Here is a 13,400-nt window from a genome sequence, read left to right on the forward strand (position 1 = left end):
AAAATTCATTTCCACGTGGCATGGTCTCATACTTATTGATTCACCACGTTGTGCCTTTACATATTACTCTGTTTGTACAGTCACTGAAACATCTGTAGGGCCCAGCTCTAAAACAAAGGCCAGTAAAGTTCTTGCTACTGCAGATGATATTTGTGACTTCCTGTGTGCAATGTTCAGCTGTGGGATGCTGTGTTTAGGTGATACTGTTGTGGAGGGCAAGAGGGGGGTGTTGGCTTTGTTTTTGTTGAGGGGTGGGGTATGGCTTTGGGTTTTGGTTTCTTTCTTGGACTATACTGGCAAAACGCTAACAACCTATGCATGATCCGGGGAAGCTTCCACAATACTGTGTTTGCTCCAAGCATGGCTCTTCTATTTGCCACAAAGTGGGCACATGGAACACTGCCTTAATGACATTCTGCCCTCCTCACCATCATCAGTTGTACCCACAGCACCTTCCTTGTGCCTCTGCCCTCATTCTCTGCCACCATTCCAAAAGGTCTGTACAGCAGATGCATTAAAAAGTTTTAAACATATTAACAGTTCTAGCGACATTCCTAATATTTAAAACAAGGAATATTGGTGGAACCAGTAATACCTCTAAAATTGGTATTAACTTTTTAAATGCTTCTATTGTATTTATATAAAATATGCATACGATGAATAGATCTACACCTATAAACATTCATATTAAATGTTACATTCTTTTTCTCTCTCGGCCTCTTTTCTCCGCATCTAATTTCTACCCATAAAAGGAACATTTTCAAGATGGCCACTGTCCCACCTTCACTTCAGGGTTGAAACTATAGTTTTACAAAATCCTAGAATTTGAGAAAACGTGTTTGGTTCAAGTGAGTCCTCTTGGGCACAAACACAGATGACCAGGTTCTGACAGAAACTGTCACAAACCCATTAAGAACCAAACCCAGTGTGTGTCTCAGAGTGGGACTGGATTGCTGGGGGGGTGGGTTACATAACATTTCACCTTTAGGTTACTAACCTGAGTTCAGTTTAGGCTGGTAGTGACCAAAGGAGTGGTCCAGTGAGTCTTTGGTGACCTATACAAAGGGAATTGGTTGCTTCAGTCCTTTTCTTAGTGAGGTGTCGACATTGTAGGAATAGGCCTGTTTGTTGTGATCTCAGCAGAGATGCAATGGCTTATAAAGAACAATATTTCATCTCACCCCTGACAGAGCTTGTCACTGCAATATATTGCTGGTGGTTAGTGTGAGTGTGTGGGAGCTTGTATTGAAGTTGCCTGTTCTGCAGATCCCCGAAGCTGTCATTCATACCCTTAAACTGCTCTTAATTCTCTTCTTACAACTAAAATTTAGCATATTCATACCAGAGAAACCAGCTTAAACCCTCATGCATTAGCTGCACAAGGGGACTATATCCAATGAATTTTAGCTCAGATAGTAACACGAAGTGTCTGATACATAACCATAGATACTACGGGAGGAAAAAACCTGCTAACTCATCTAGTCCATTTCCACAGCTCTTTTGCCAAGGCCAGATTGTTCTCCTTAGTTTATTGTCCAGACCAGTTTTAAATGATTCATGTTGTGGGGCTTCCAACACTTCTCTTTGGGGACTATGGCACAGTCTAACAGACCTATCTGAGCACATGGCTTCGTGTTTAACCCGGTACCAGAGACCACTGAAAAGTTTGATAGAGGAAACCATTACCAAGACACAGGTTTCTTGATTGCATCAGGCAGAAGCAAAGTTTATTAGAGATTCTTTTTCAGCAGAAGGTAAATTACCAACAACCATACAGATTAACTCAAGTAAGTAATCATTGTGATTAGACACACAGAGCATCACAGATTGGAAGAAGCAAATATCATGATAGGCAGGAAGGTGGACCAAAGCTCGGATGGGCCCCTTAGGACACTAGTGTTGGCATTAGCAGCGATGAGTAATTCTGAAGAGCTCTTCTCCATGCTCTTTGCAGAGGTGCACAGTGAATGTGCTGGCTGAGCTCTCGCTTTGTCCATGGATGGGTCTTTGCTCGGTGGGTCTTGCACTGGAAGAGGCCAGTTTCTCTTCTTAGTCACAAATCTTTCTGCCGTGCCCTGGAGAGGGATAAATAGAACCATTACTTTGCTTAGAAAGGAAGTAAAACTCTTCTCCCTCACTTGCACCATTCATGATTCGTAGTGAGAGAGTCACAACTGCATTTGATCCTGTTTCTTGACAATACTCCCCATACCATGCCACTGTTGTATCACCATGTCCTACCAGACTCTCCAGTTGCCTTACAACAGGGTCCTGAAAGGTGAGCTACAGCACCTCATAACCACTTAATAGAGAGTGGGTTTGGCAGCTTCTCTCTTGCCCTATTGGTAAGAAGCGGACCAAAGAAACATTTTCCCTTACACGGCAAGTCAGTTCTTACCTTTTAGATCACCAGGGTGGCAAGACGTGACATGGGGCAGAGAGTGGGAAGATGAAGAGTAGGAGTGGGACGTTTTAATGACTGTTCCTCCTCCTATTCCACCTCCTACGCCAATCCCTCCATCCGAGCTACTGTGACAAGGAAAGAATGTTCAGTGAATGAAAGAGAAACCAACCTTACAACGGCATGTAGGTTCAGTGAAGCCATGTGACTTTGCCTGTCCTCAATCGCTACCAGTCCAGCAAAGAGCCAGGACCTGGCCAGCACGCCTCCCCAGCACCCTCACTCCACTTCGTCCACGCAGAAAAGCAAAAGCACATCACTACAGGGCAAGTCATTCTCCCCACTAACTTTGCCCACAAAGGATGAATTAGTCATAGGCTGCCATTGCCAATGGGCTTTTTAAACAGGGTCTGCTGACTCCCTTGCTTCCATATCAGGAAAATCTTTGCCTAATTATTTATATCACTTGTTTCACAACAAAGTGGAGTTGGGGACATGCCAGATGCTTGGGATAAAAGAAGGAATGACCTGGACTTTTGGCAAAATCTCAGACTGGGTCTTTTATGCAGGTTTGAAATACTTAGGTTAATCTCTTGTTACAATTCTCTCTCATTTTCACAGCTGCCTCTGCACCCGCTGCTTCTGTCTGGAGCAGAAACGGCAAAATATTGCAATTAATCCTCTCCTCATGGTAGTTGTTGCCCAGCCCATACCAGGAAGCACACAACAATACGAGATGATGCTATATCGTAAGATACAGTATTGGAAGGCACCTCATCTCATTAGAAGTTCTCCATTCTGTAGACCCACGAGGAGGGAACAAGGTTTGGCTTAAGCTTTGGATACTTATCTAAACTAAATCTCCACACTCTCTGTGATTTTAGATCTCACACATTGCACAGATCACAGCATAGGTGTTTTCTTTATGCCTCGCTGTATCTGTAGTCTACGTACACAATGTCACGCTGTCCTCCTTCCAGCAGGCAGCGGTAAGTGTGAATCTCCTGCTCCAGTCGACATTTGACATCCAGGAGGACCTTGTACTCGTGGTTCTGGGACTCAATTTCCGCTCGCAGGTCAGCCAGTTGCTGCTCCACACAGGTGATCTGTTGCTGTAACTGGCACAGGTGGCTGTTGTAGCGACTTTCGGTTTCAGCCAAAGAGGCTTCCAGGTTGTCTCTCTAAGAATTGAAGCAAAAGACCCACATGTACTTTAGCCATGCACTAAATTTAACCCATTTTGATGCAGAAAGTTGAGGATTTCCAACGCAAAAATGAAAGCAAACCATTGCTAACAATCGATTTGTCAGTGATTTCGTCACTGCTACATAGAGTGCCAGGCCAGGCTGGTCCCTGTCAGTCCAGAAATTCAGACGTCAGTGTGTCACAGGTGAGATATCAATGGTGACAACATCACATACCTGGCTAAGATGGGCTTGCAGATCAATTTCCAGGCACTGCAACTGACGTCTAAGTTCAGAGACCTGGCTGTTGCATGACTCAACCTCCTGACTGCTTGTGATGACCTCACGATTCACCTCCTCAATCTGAAAACCAGAAACCCAGAATAAAGAGCTTCAGAGGGATTTTTTTAATTGTCAGGTGAATCTAGTGAATGTATAAAGTAGCGGGTAACAAAAGATGTAAGATAGGCAGGGGCTGGGCAAGTTTTCTGCACACTGGAATCAATCTCATCTATTGCTTGTAACTCCCCTTGCTATTCTAATGCTAAGACCCCTCACAACTTCACCTGTAATTCTCTTCTGTCCTAACTGACAGGCTTGCCCACTGTTCCAGCAACACACCTCAATAATGACATATAGCAAACCCCATTCTTCCATGAGACACATACACTGTATATGCACAGGGCCTCCATCCCCTGTGCACCTGGTCACTATACATCTATGCTGATGACGTTTAGAACATATGATACAGGAATAAATTCCTCCCATGGTGTGCATGTGTGATTCCGAAATAGCTCCTGTACTTTTGCTTGAGAGAGTTACAGTTGTGATGAATTTACCTTGCATTCATACCAATCCTCAACCTCTTTGCGATTTTGTGCAATCATTGTTTCATACTGGCATCTCATCTCCTCTAGAATTTTCTTCAGATCTGGGCCAGGACAGGAATTGACCTCCACACTGACATCACCAGTGGACTGGTTTCTCAGACAATTGATTTCCTGCAAAGATAACCCAGATCAGCTTATTTAAAAAGGAAAAAAACGTGAGTTGAGTTTTCTGGCAAGTGAAAGCAGCATGCCACTGTCAGTGAGCCTCTACATCCTGGGGCCCATTTCTGACAGTCACAACACTGTCTCTGATGCATCTTCTCCAGTATACACCCAGCTCTGATGGGGAAACCACAGCTGATTTACAAGCAAAGCTCCACAGTGAGCACTTCTGAGGTAAAGAAACAGTGGTGTTTATTGGTTTGTGTGATGGTTAATCACAGCAAATTAAGGAATTCCTGACTATTTTTGCAGGAAAAAAGGATATTTTTTATGCTTCATCTTCACCTGGGTCTTTTTGTCACTGGCTCTTGCATAAGAGGTGATTTCCTGTGATAGTTTCTACATTATGCTTTTTAACAGTTTATGTTTTCACAAGAGCCATTTTTGTGTGTGGCTCTTCTATACACCAAATCCAGTCAGCACATTTCCACTGACATTTTTGTTGCATACATATTGTGACAGAATTAACTTTGATGAATGAAAGTCACTCATTTTCCTGAATGGGTTTGGACTAGTGTTACAGGTTCTCTTGGCCTCTTTTTGAAAAAGAAGTCATTCTTTATCTTAGACTAGTCATAATAGGTTGGCTCTCTTCATATTTTTTCCTTTCATATTTACATTTCAAGAGAAGGGAGCTTGGTTCAATGCTTAGAGTTCCTGACCTACTGTACCTGGATCTGCTACTGAGTTTCCAAGTGATCTTGGGCAGATTCTTCTCTTAATTGTTCCTTAGATATCCTGGCTTCCCAACAGAGAGAATACTAGCATTACAGGGATGTTGTTAATACTAATTAATTGTTTATGAAGTGTTTTAAGTTAAGTTATTTGGATGAAATATGCCAAAGAAGAGAAAAGTAATCATATCGGCCCATGACAAGATTTATTCAACTCCCTGCTAGTGTCTGAAGTAGCTCTCTCTCCTTCCACTTTTGCAGAGCCCAGGAGCTCCCAGAAGCTTGACATTCCTTCTTAAGATTCAACTCCTACATTACTCACAAACCTTAGAGGGCTGGACCTGAGATCTTCGGCTGCTTGTGACAATTACTCTGGCACAGGATCCGCCCTCTTTATATTTCAAATTAGAATGAATATGATTAAGCAACAGGATTTGTGAAAGGAGTAATATCATAATAATGCGGATTATTATTAATATTCTCTTGGTCATAGTTGCAGTCGTGCCCTGTTGTTTTAATCAGGATCAGGTCCCCACTGCTGTAGTAAGTAATGTACAAAATAATTTTTTTTATATACGGGAATGAGCTCCTACCTCCTCATGGTTCTTCTTCAGACAACACAGCTCTTCCTTCAGGCACTCAAGCTGCGCCTCCAGGTCAGACCTGCACAGGGTCAGTTCATCCAGAACTTGGCGTAAGCCATTAATATCAGCCTCCACACTCTGGCGAAGGGCCAGCTCAGTTTCAAACCTAAGCCATGGACAAGAAAGACAGAAAAGTCAGCCCCTGAGCCCACCATTAAGGATTCCTGGCATCTGCACTTCGGTTATAAATGGATCTGTGTTTCCCTTCTTCCAGCGTTACCTTTATATCTGTACTTGAAGTATAACACACTATGTCTGCTGCCTAGTAAATCTGTGTGTTCAAAGCCAGGGATGTGATGTTTGGTTCATAAAAGACCTTCTTCTTCAGATTTTTTTACCCCCTCCTCTCGAGTGGAACTACTACAAAGATGTCACACACTAATTTTCCTATACTTCCCCTGAGAAATAATCTAAACTCTTTTCTTTTTTAAAAATCTGTGGCCCAGACTCTCCATTAGTATAAATCTGCATAGATCCATTGCCTTTAATGGACTCATGCCAACTTACATCAGTTGTCCCTATATTCTAGCCCTCTAAACCCCACAAGCAAATTCTTTGTTGCCTCAAACACTCTGTCCTGGAAATGCCCCTATTTTGACACCTCTAGAGTCAAAGACCAAAGGCACATATCAAAATCAGAGATCACCAATTAAGTGGCATTGTTCCCAAGTACTCCCCCATTGGTCTGTCTGTATCCATTGTTGTTTTTGTCTTCTAGTGGGATTGTCGGCTCCTTGGGGGTGGTGAGTGTCATTTTGCTCTGTGTTTGTACATTGCCTAGCAGAATGGGGTCCTGGTACATGACTGAGCTTTATAGCTGATACTCTAATACAGATAATTAATAATAATAAAATCTCACAAAAATACAACCTGCCATGAATCAGGAATTCCAGTAATTCTTGGTTGGGGGATTTCTTCATTTATCAATTTGGGAATACGATAGGAGGGAACAAAAGGAGAATGACAGGGTTTGTCTGGTACAGAGAGGTACTCACTTCAGTCTGAAGTCATCAGCTGCCATCTTGCTGTTATCAATGTTCAAAATGATCTTGTTGTTGTCTAGGGTAGTGCAAACAATCTGGAAAAGAAGAGGTTCCAGGGGATTTTCAGCTCAGAAGTCTCTTCACTTTGTTATGCTCAGTGTCACATTGCAAATTTCAGTCTTTTTACTCTCCCAGTATTCAAATTCAAACAGATGGGAAGCACAGAAAATTTCTGATCCAAGGAGAAATGTTTGAGAAATATCCGAGTGCATGAAATGAAATAGGTGAAATGCATAAATGTGTAAAGACACACAGTTAAGATGCTAACAGTTTTGTAATGATAATTAGTGGTCTCTGGTGCCTACTGTAACAAACCTCACATTTTCAAACTTGGTCTGGAGTTCTTAACTGTGAGTTTATGTTTTTCATCGCAAGACTTACATTACAGCTCAGCATTTGGCAGGTATCTCTCTCCAGCACCCTGTGATCCTCTCCACTTTCTTTTTTCTATCTGACTAACCCTTCTTCAGAATACACTTGGAAAATATTTTTTCAAAAATTAAATTGCCCATTCAAAACTCTTGGTGAAAAAGTATTCTTTTTTTCTTATTGTTCTTTATGAGAATATTCCCCTTCTCCACCCCCACTTCTGTATAGGAGCTCAAAGATAGTTGAAATAGAAATGGGATTTTAACTAGAATCCCGGAAAACTGATGACAGGATACAATGTAATAATGAAGATAGCTCAGTGGCTTAATGAATGAATTTCTCTTCACATCTCCTTTTTGGGTATAAATATATTAAAACATCCTGTTACAAACTTCATTCATGTACTGATCAGGCCCAGATTGTTCCCTGCATATGTAACCTTTTTCTTTTTGTACAAATCAGGTCAAGAAAAGGCAAATTGTAAATGGACTCATGAGTTTTCACACCCTCACTCATAGTTCATAAAAGCAGTTGCCTTAATTTATGTCTGCATAGAACATTTTACAAAACTGAAATATTGCCTCTCACAAGTGCACTAGGATCTGAACTTAGAAGGAAGCTCTTACAATGGGGAAAACAGCCAAAAAAATGTCACCTGATTTTGAAGATCTTCTATTTCCTTATAGTAGCAGCTGTAGTCCTTTGCTACACCGGAGTGTCCATACTGGGCATACCATTCCCTGATTTTGCACTCTAAGGCAGAATTTTCTTCCTCCAGGCATCGCACCTGGTTCAGGTAAGAAGCCAGGCGGTCATTAAGGTTCTGCATGGTCAGCTTTTCATCACAGTTGGCAAATACGCCATCTCCACAAACACCACCACCACCAAAGCCACCATTGACTCCACCACCAAAGCCAACACCAACTACACCACCAAAGCCACCTCCATATCCACAGCGGGTGCTGCCACCACTGAACCCAATGCTGGAACAACCTCCATAACCGTATCCTGGGAGACCTGCTCCTAAGGCACCTCCATAGCTACCTCCAGAAAAGCTACCAGCACTCAGTCCCGCTCCACAACTCGCTCCACCACTGTAACTCCTACCCGAAAAGCCTCTACCGCTGCCTATCCCATAGGAGCTATATCTTCCAGAAGAGATGGAAGAAGTCCTTCCTCCACCACCACCTCCAACCACACAGCTAGCACCACTACTCCTCCCTTTGGTAGAGAGAGTAACAGTCTGCTTGGTGCTGCAGCTCATAGCGACAGCAAGTAAGAATCCAACCCAAAGCCCAAAGCAAGAGGCACAGCTTGATATGAATTCAGCCTGCAGATTTTCTATCCCCACAAATCTCTATTTATACCTTCCACAGTGGGTGTCACCAGTAGGGTGTTTCTCCTTCCCATGTGGCTGGCTAGTCTTGCTGTTTATGCCAAGAATAATTTCCCAAAGGCAGTTTCCCTCCAGCAATCCCAGTACACAAGGAATTTAAGTTACATGTCAGCAGTTTGTTTCAAAAATACACTCTCAATGATGTTTTATGAATCATCAGCTTTTCCTTATGATGAAAATGTTACAAGAAGAAGCCAGAAAAAACACTGCCCTAAATTATATACAGAGAAGAAATAATGCAGCTTATTGCAACAGAAAGCTCTTTATATGTTGTTATTTTATTTTAATTTTTATTTTGCCTTAATAAGCATGTTTTTCATATGAGATGCAGGGGCGTAGATATCGAAGATCAAAGCGAATGAATGAATAAAAATGGAGTCACGCTTTAGTAAAGTGAAAATAGTGATGAACCTCTCAGTGGAAAGGTCTGAGACACCATGATATAAGTATTCAGGTCTGCTCCTAATAATGTGACAGATGCTCCGTCCAATACACTCCTAAAACAGAGAATTGTTAGGCTGTGGAAGTAGAGCGGGGTTCCCGAACTATAGCCTGTTGATTGCTGCTGATCCACAAGGATCACTTGCTGGTAGTCTGTGGAGAGTTGGCTGGTTAACTGGTTCCCCTCCTCCTTGTCTTCATCTAAAAACTGCATTGAAATAAGCAAAAAATACATTAAATACTTTCTTAATGTTACTTTTCCCATGTAAGTAATTGCTGTAGATGCCAGCTGGATGTTTTGTGACAGTGAGTGAAAGGGGAAATGGTCCATGCAGTGATGAATGGGGATGGGGTTGTCCATGGACAATTTATCTGTTAATATTTGTTGTGTATGTGAAAAACTCTGGGAACTCCTGAAATAGAGAATGTAAAACTGGACCACTGATAGCACTGGAGGAACAACTGGCTGGCTGCAAGGGGGTGGACTAGGTGTGACCAAATAGACCTTTTCCATTGCTAAGGTCTAAGAATCTATACTGAGCAGGGAAATTGAAGTGAGAAGAACTGTTCTCATTTCAAAACTGCACAGTAATTCATTCTGATTTGTTCTGAGAGCTTGGACACCATTACCACTATGATATGCAGGTGGAAACAAGAAAAGGATTTACAGAACTGGCATACTACAGAAAAGGTCAGTAATGTTTTCCCAAGAGGACATCTTAATGATTGGATGCTTTTCTCTTCAAGTGCACAAAGGCACACATTCCCTAATAGATCGCAATTTACAAGCAACTATTAGTAGTAACAGGGCTTTGTCTCACCTCCTTCCTCCCCCCAGTTAGCTCATTAAGGGAGAAGTTTGATGAACTCTCATTTATATAGACTGGTGCTGTCAGAGAAGACAGAGAGGACATCAGCTGCTACTCCAGAAGAGAGGGGCTTCTTTGCAAAATGGTTAGAACTATTTACACCCAGCCAGAACTTGTCAGCTGTGAACAGCTGAGATTTGCTAGCATGAGATATTGTGCTAGGGATCTGGAAGCCCTAACATAGAGATTTAGGAGCAATCAGTAACTCTCTGTATAAGGAGAGGCTAAATTCCTATATTGTGTTGCCTGAATGAGACAGAGAAAGGGATTCCATATTAGAGAAAAAAGGGTTATTGAAAAACTACTTGCTGTTGTAAGCACCTAATTCTCCAAGTCCTTCTCCTCTGGCATCTGAAAGACAATCCCTCCAAATCCATACCTCTCAAACCATCTCCTGTTTACTGGTAGGAATAGCTATCTATATTACGCACTTATATGGCTCCCATCCCATAATACCCAAGTGCCTCCCAAGTATATATGGATTTATCATCATCCCATTCATGTAAGCTGGGGTACTATGATTCCCGTTTAAGTGACTGATTAATTTATTTAGATTTCAAATGATAAAAAGGATGCCTATCACAGGGCTCTAGATGCCTTGCCACATTCATTAACTACATGGTACATGGAAACCCCCAACAGCATTAAAATAATCATTCCACAGAGAGAGGAAGTGACTTCTCAAGGTCACAGAATGAAACTGTGGCAGAGCCAAGAATTACATGCAGGGCTCCTGAATTAGGCTACAGTGCTTTAAACAGAAGCCAGTCCTCCCTTCAGAAATGTACCCCACTCGCTTCCCAAATGCAAGTCAGCAAAGACACAATCATGAGGAAAGTTATAAGGAAGAAAATCTAATTTTCATTGTTTGTACTGTGGAGTATAATTGGAGTCAGGGTGAGGCTCCAAGGACAAACCAAAATTAATATAATGCTTTCATTGCTTGAAGCTTTCGTTATGCTGTGTAGGATCTCTGAAGAAATAGGCCAATAGCTGTCTTCAATAAGCAGCTTTTGTGGATGGGGTAACTTCTGTTCTCTCTTTCAGAGGTATCATTTTAGCACAGCAGAGTTCCACTTTCTTGCCAGCACAGCAAAACTTGCCTGAATTACATGCAGCACAAACAGAGGTTCATTGTCAATTCCACGGAAGATTTTTGTACATTTGTAGTTAGCTAAAGACTTGTTGCTTGACGTACAGGCCCTGCCATGGATCAGAGAGGGAAATGCATTTATGTTTGCTACTCATCTCATTAATTCCGACTCTCTCTTGCTCTCTGTGACAGCGAACTCTCCTTTTGCATCAGAACTTGCAGCATCATGTGTTCCTGGTTTTCCCACCAAAATGATTAATTTTCTGCTGCAGCTTCCCACTGACGTTTTTTTAAACAATGGGCAGAGTTAATTTTCAGGACATCTCTCTCTTTTTCTCTGTCTGGTTCTTTTGTTCATTAAAAGTCCACTATAGAATATTTTCTCTAAGAGTCCTGTTTGCTCCATGAGGAGGGTGTGTCCAAACCAGCAGAGCTTTCTTTCATAAGCATTTTTTGTGATGTTTCTGCAACCTTGTTATACATGATTTTATCTTGTCACTTGTCATAATGACCTTATACAATTTGCATAATAGCTACCAGGCATTATCTATTAAATTTTTCCAGTTCTTTGATGTGCAAACAGAGAGCAAACTCAGTACTCTGCAGTAAATGTGGACTTTAATTTTTGCATGTGGGTGGGAGTGGGATACTGTGCTGATTGCAGTTTTAGTGTTGCAACCCTTCAAATTCAGACCATGCCTTTTTATTGGGCTAATGATTCGCTGTCTGTAATGACGATGTCTGACAAAATTCCAAGCAGGTAAATTAAATTATTACCATGCTGAATTTGGCAACATTGATTGTGGTCCTAGGTCTTAAATATGCCTTCCAAGTGCCAGTTCTGTACATTACTTCAGTTTCTCTCACACTGGTGGTTAGTTCGTAGTTTTGAGTTATCTCAGCACATTTGTTAGTGATGAATTGGAGGAGTGGTAGAGCGTGTACAACAACAGCAGAATCATCTACTCTTAGAAGCTCATCCTTAACCTCCTTGATTTCTTTTCTGGAGGGTTAATCTGTTTGCAGAGTCTGCCGACATTTCACGATGCAATAAAAATTCCTGCCATTTACATCGCTGGAGGCATCATCGTCGATCGATCATCATGGCAAAGAAGAATCCAAAGAGACATTAGGGAATACCGGGAAGAATGAAGGGGGAGCGAAGGCACAGCTGGTTCACCCTCCTTTTATATTTTCTTGCTGGGATCTGTGTGCAGTGATGGATTGGAACAGGAGACAATGCCCGAGCCTGCAGCAGAACACGGAAATGTACTGGCAGAGCACTGTGAGAATGTGGGAAAGTGAGCAACAGAGCTGGACTATTTAAAGTGCTTCAAACACCAGACATTAAGGTGGTCAGTCCAATGCAGGCAGATAATAGATAGATGATGTGTACCCAACTTGGTGTTTCTTTTGAAATGATTCTTCAATTTGCATTTAATATTTTTTTAAATATTGTACAATATATTTATGATTTGTCATTCATGTGACCACTTCACAGCATACAGCATTCACAGCCATTGATACTAACACAGTATTAGACTAGGTGGAGACAATAGACAAGAAGAGGGGTGAAATATAACTATTATTTATTGTTATTTCTATTGCAGTAGCATGTACGGATCCCACACAAGTAGAACAGCCCTATTTTACTAGGCACTGGACAAACAAATAACACAAGGACTGTCTCAGGCCTTGAGAGCTCACAGCCTCAGGGTTGGTTATTGTCATGGGTGTTTACACTTACATAAATCTTTACAAATATTACAAACTGTACAATAAATAAATACAGAAAAACATCACAAAACAGACTTATATGGAGAATTTAGAGTATCTACATCATACCATAAAATACACGAGTATTCAAAAAAATCTAGACTCCACATAGTCGTTTATAATTATTTTCAACACCCAGTATTTAATAGATGCTTATTGCAAACAGTTTGCACTCCATGTAGCTAGTGGTCTCCTCTTGATCTCCTCATTCACACCTTGTAGCATCTGTTCATTTGTCCCTGCAGAGATTTCTTTTTGATGATGCTGTAATCCGTGTTCATTTCTGCTCCTTCATGAATGGGCTGGTGATTCTGCCTCCCTGTAGGAGTACAATTCATTTTACCCACAACTGTTGGCATCAATGCTGACTGCTTCCCAAGATCCATTCTGCACTGAGCCCTGAGACTCCTTCCTTGTGCTCTTCCCACATTCCTTGCTTGTTCTTCTCTTTGTCTTCT

The 13,400-nt window shown here is 41.7% G+C and overlaps 1 protein-coding gene across 1 annotated transcript; it reads right to left on the minus strand.

Annotated features, from left to right (window-relative positions):
* Positions 1-1,566: 1,566 nt before the first annotated feature.
* On the minus strand, positions 1,567-8,695 carry LOC119849040 (keratin, type I cytoskeletal 19-like). The gene is made up of 8 exons (XM_038385640.2): positions 8,023-8,695; positions 6,951-7,033; positions 5,905-6,061; positions 4,425-4,586; positions 3,823-3,948; positions 3,356-3,582; positions 2,399-2,529; positions 1,567-2,075 (listed from the first exon to the last, which is right to left on the minus strand). The coding sequence occupies exons 1-8, from the start codon at positions 8,629-8,631 to the stop codon at positions 2,050-2,052; spliced, it is 1,521 nt and encodes a 506-aa protein (XP_038241568.1). The 5' UTR covers positions 8,632-8,695; the 3' UTR covers positions 1,567-2,049.
* Between the last annotated feature and the right edge of the window lie 4,705 nt (positions 8,696-13,400).

This window comes from Dermochelys coriacea, chromosome 27 (genome assembly GCF_009764565.3).
Source record: "Dermochelys coriacea isolate rDerCor1 chromosome 27, rDerCor1.pri.v4, whole genome shotgun sequence".
Taxonomy (NCBI): domain Eukaryota; kingdom Metazoa; phylum Chordata; order Testudines; family Dermochelyidae; genus Dermochelys; species Dermochelys coriacea.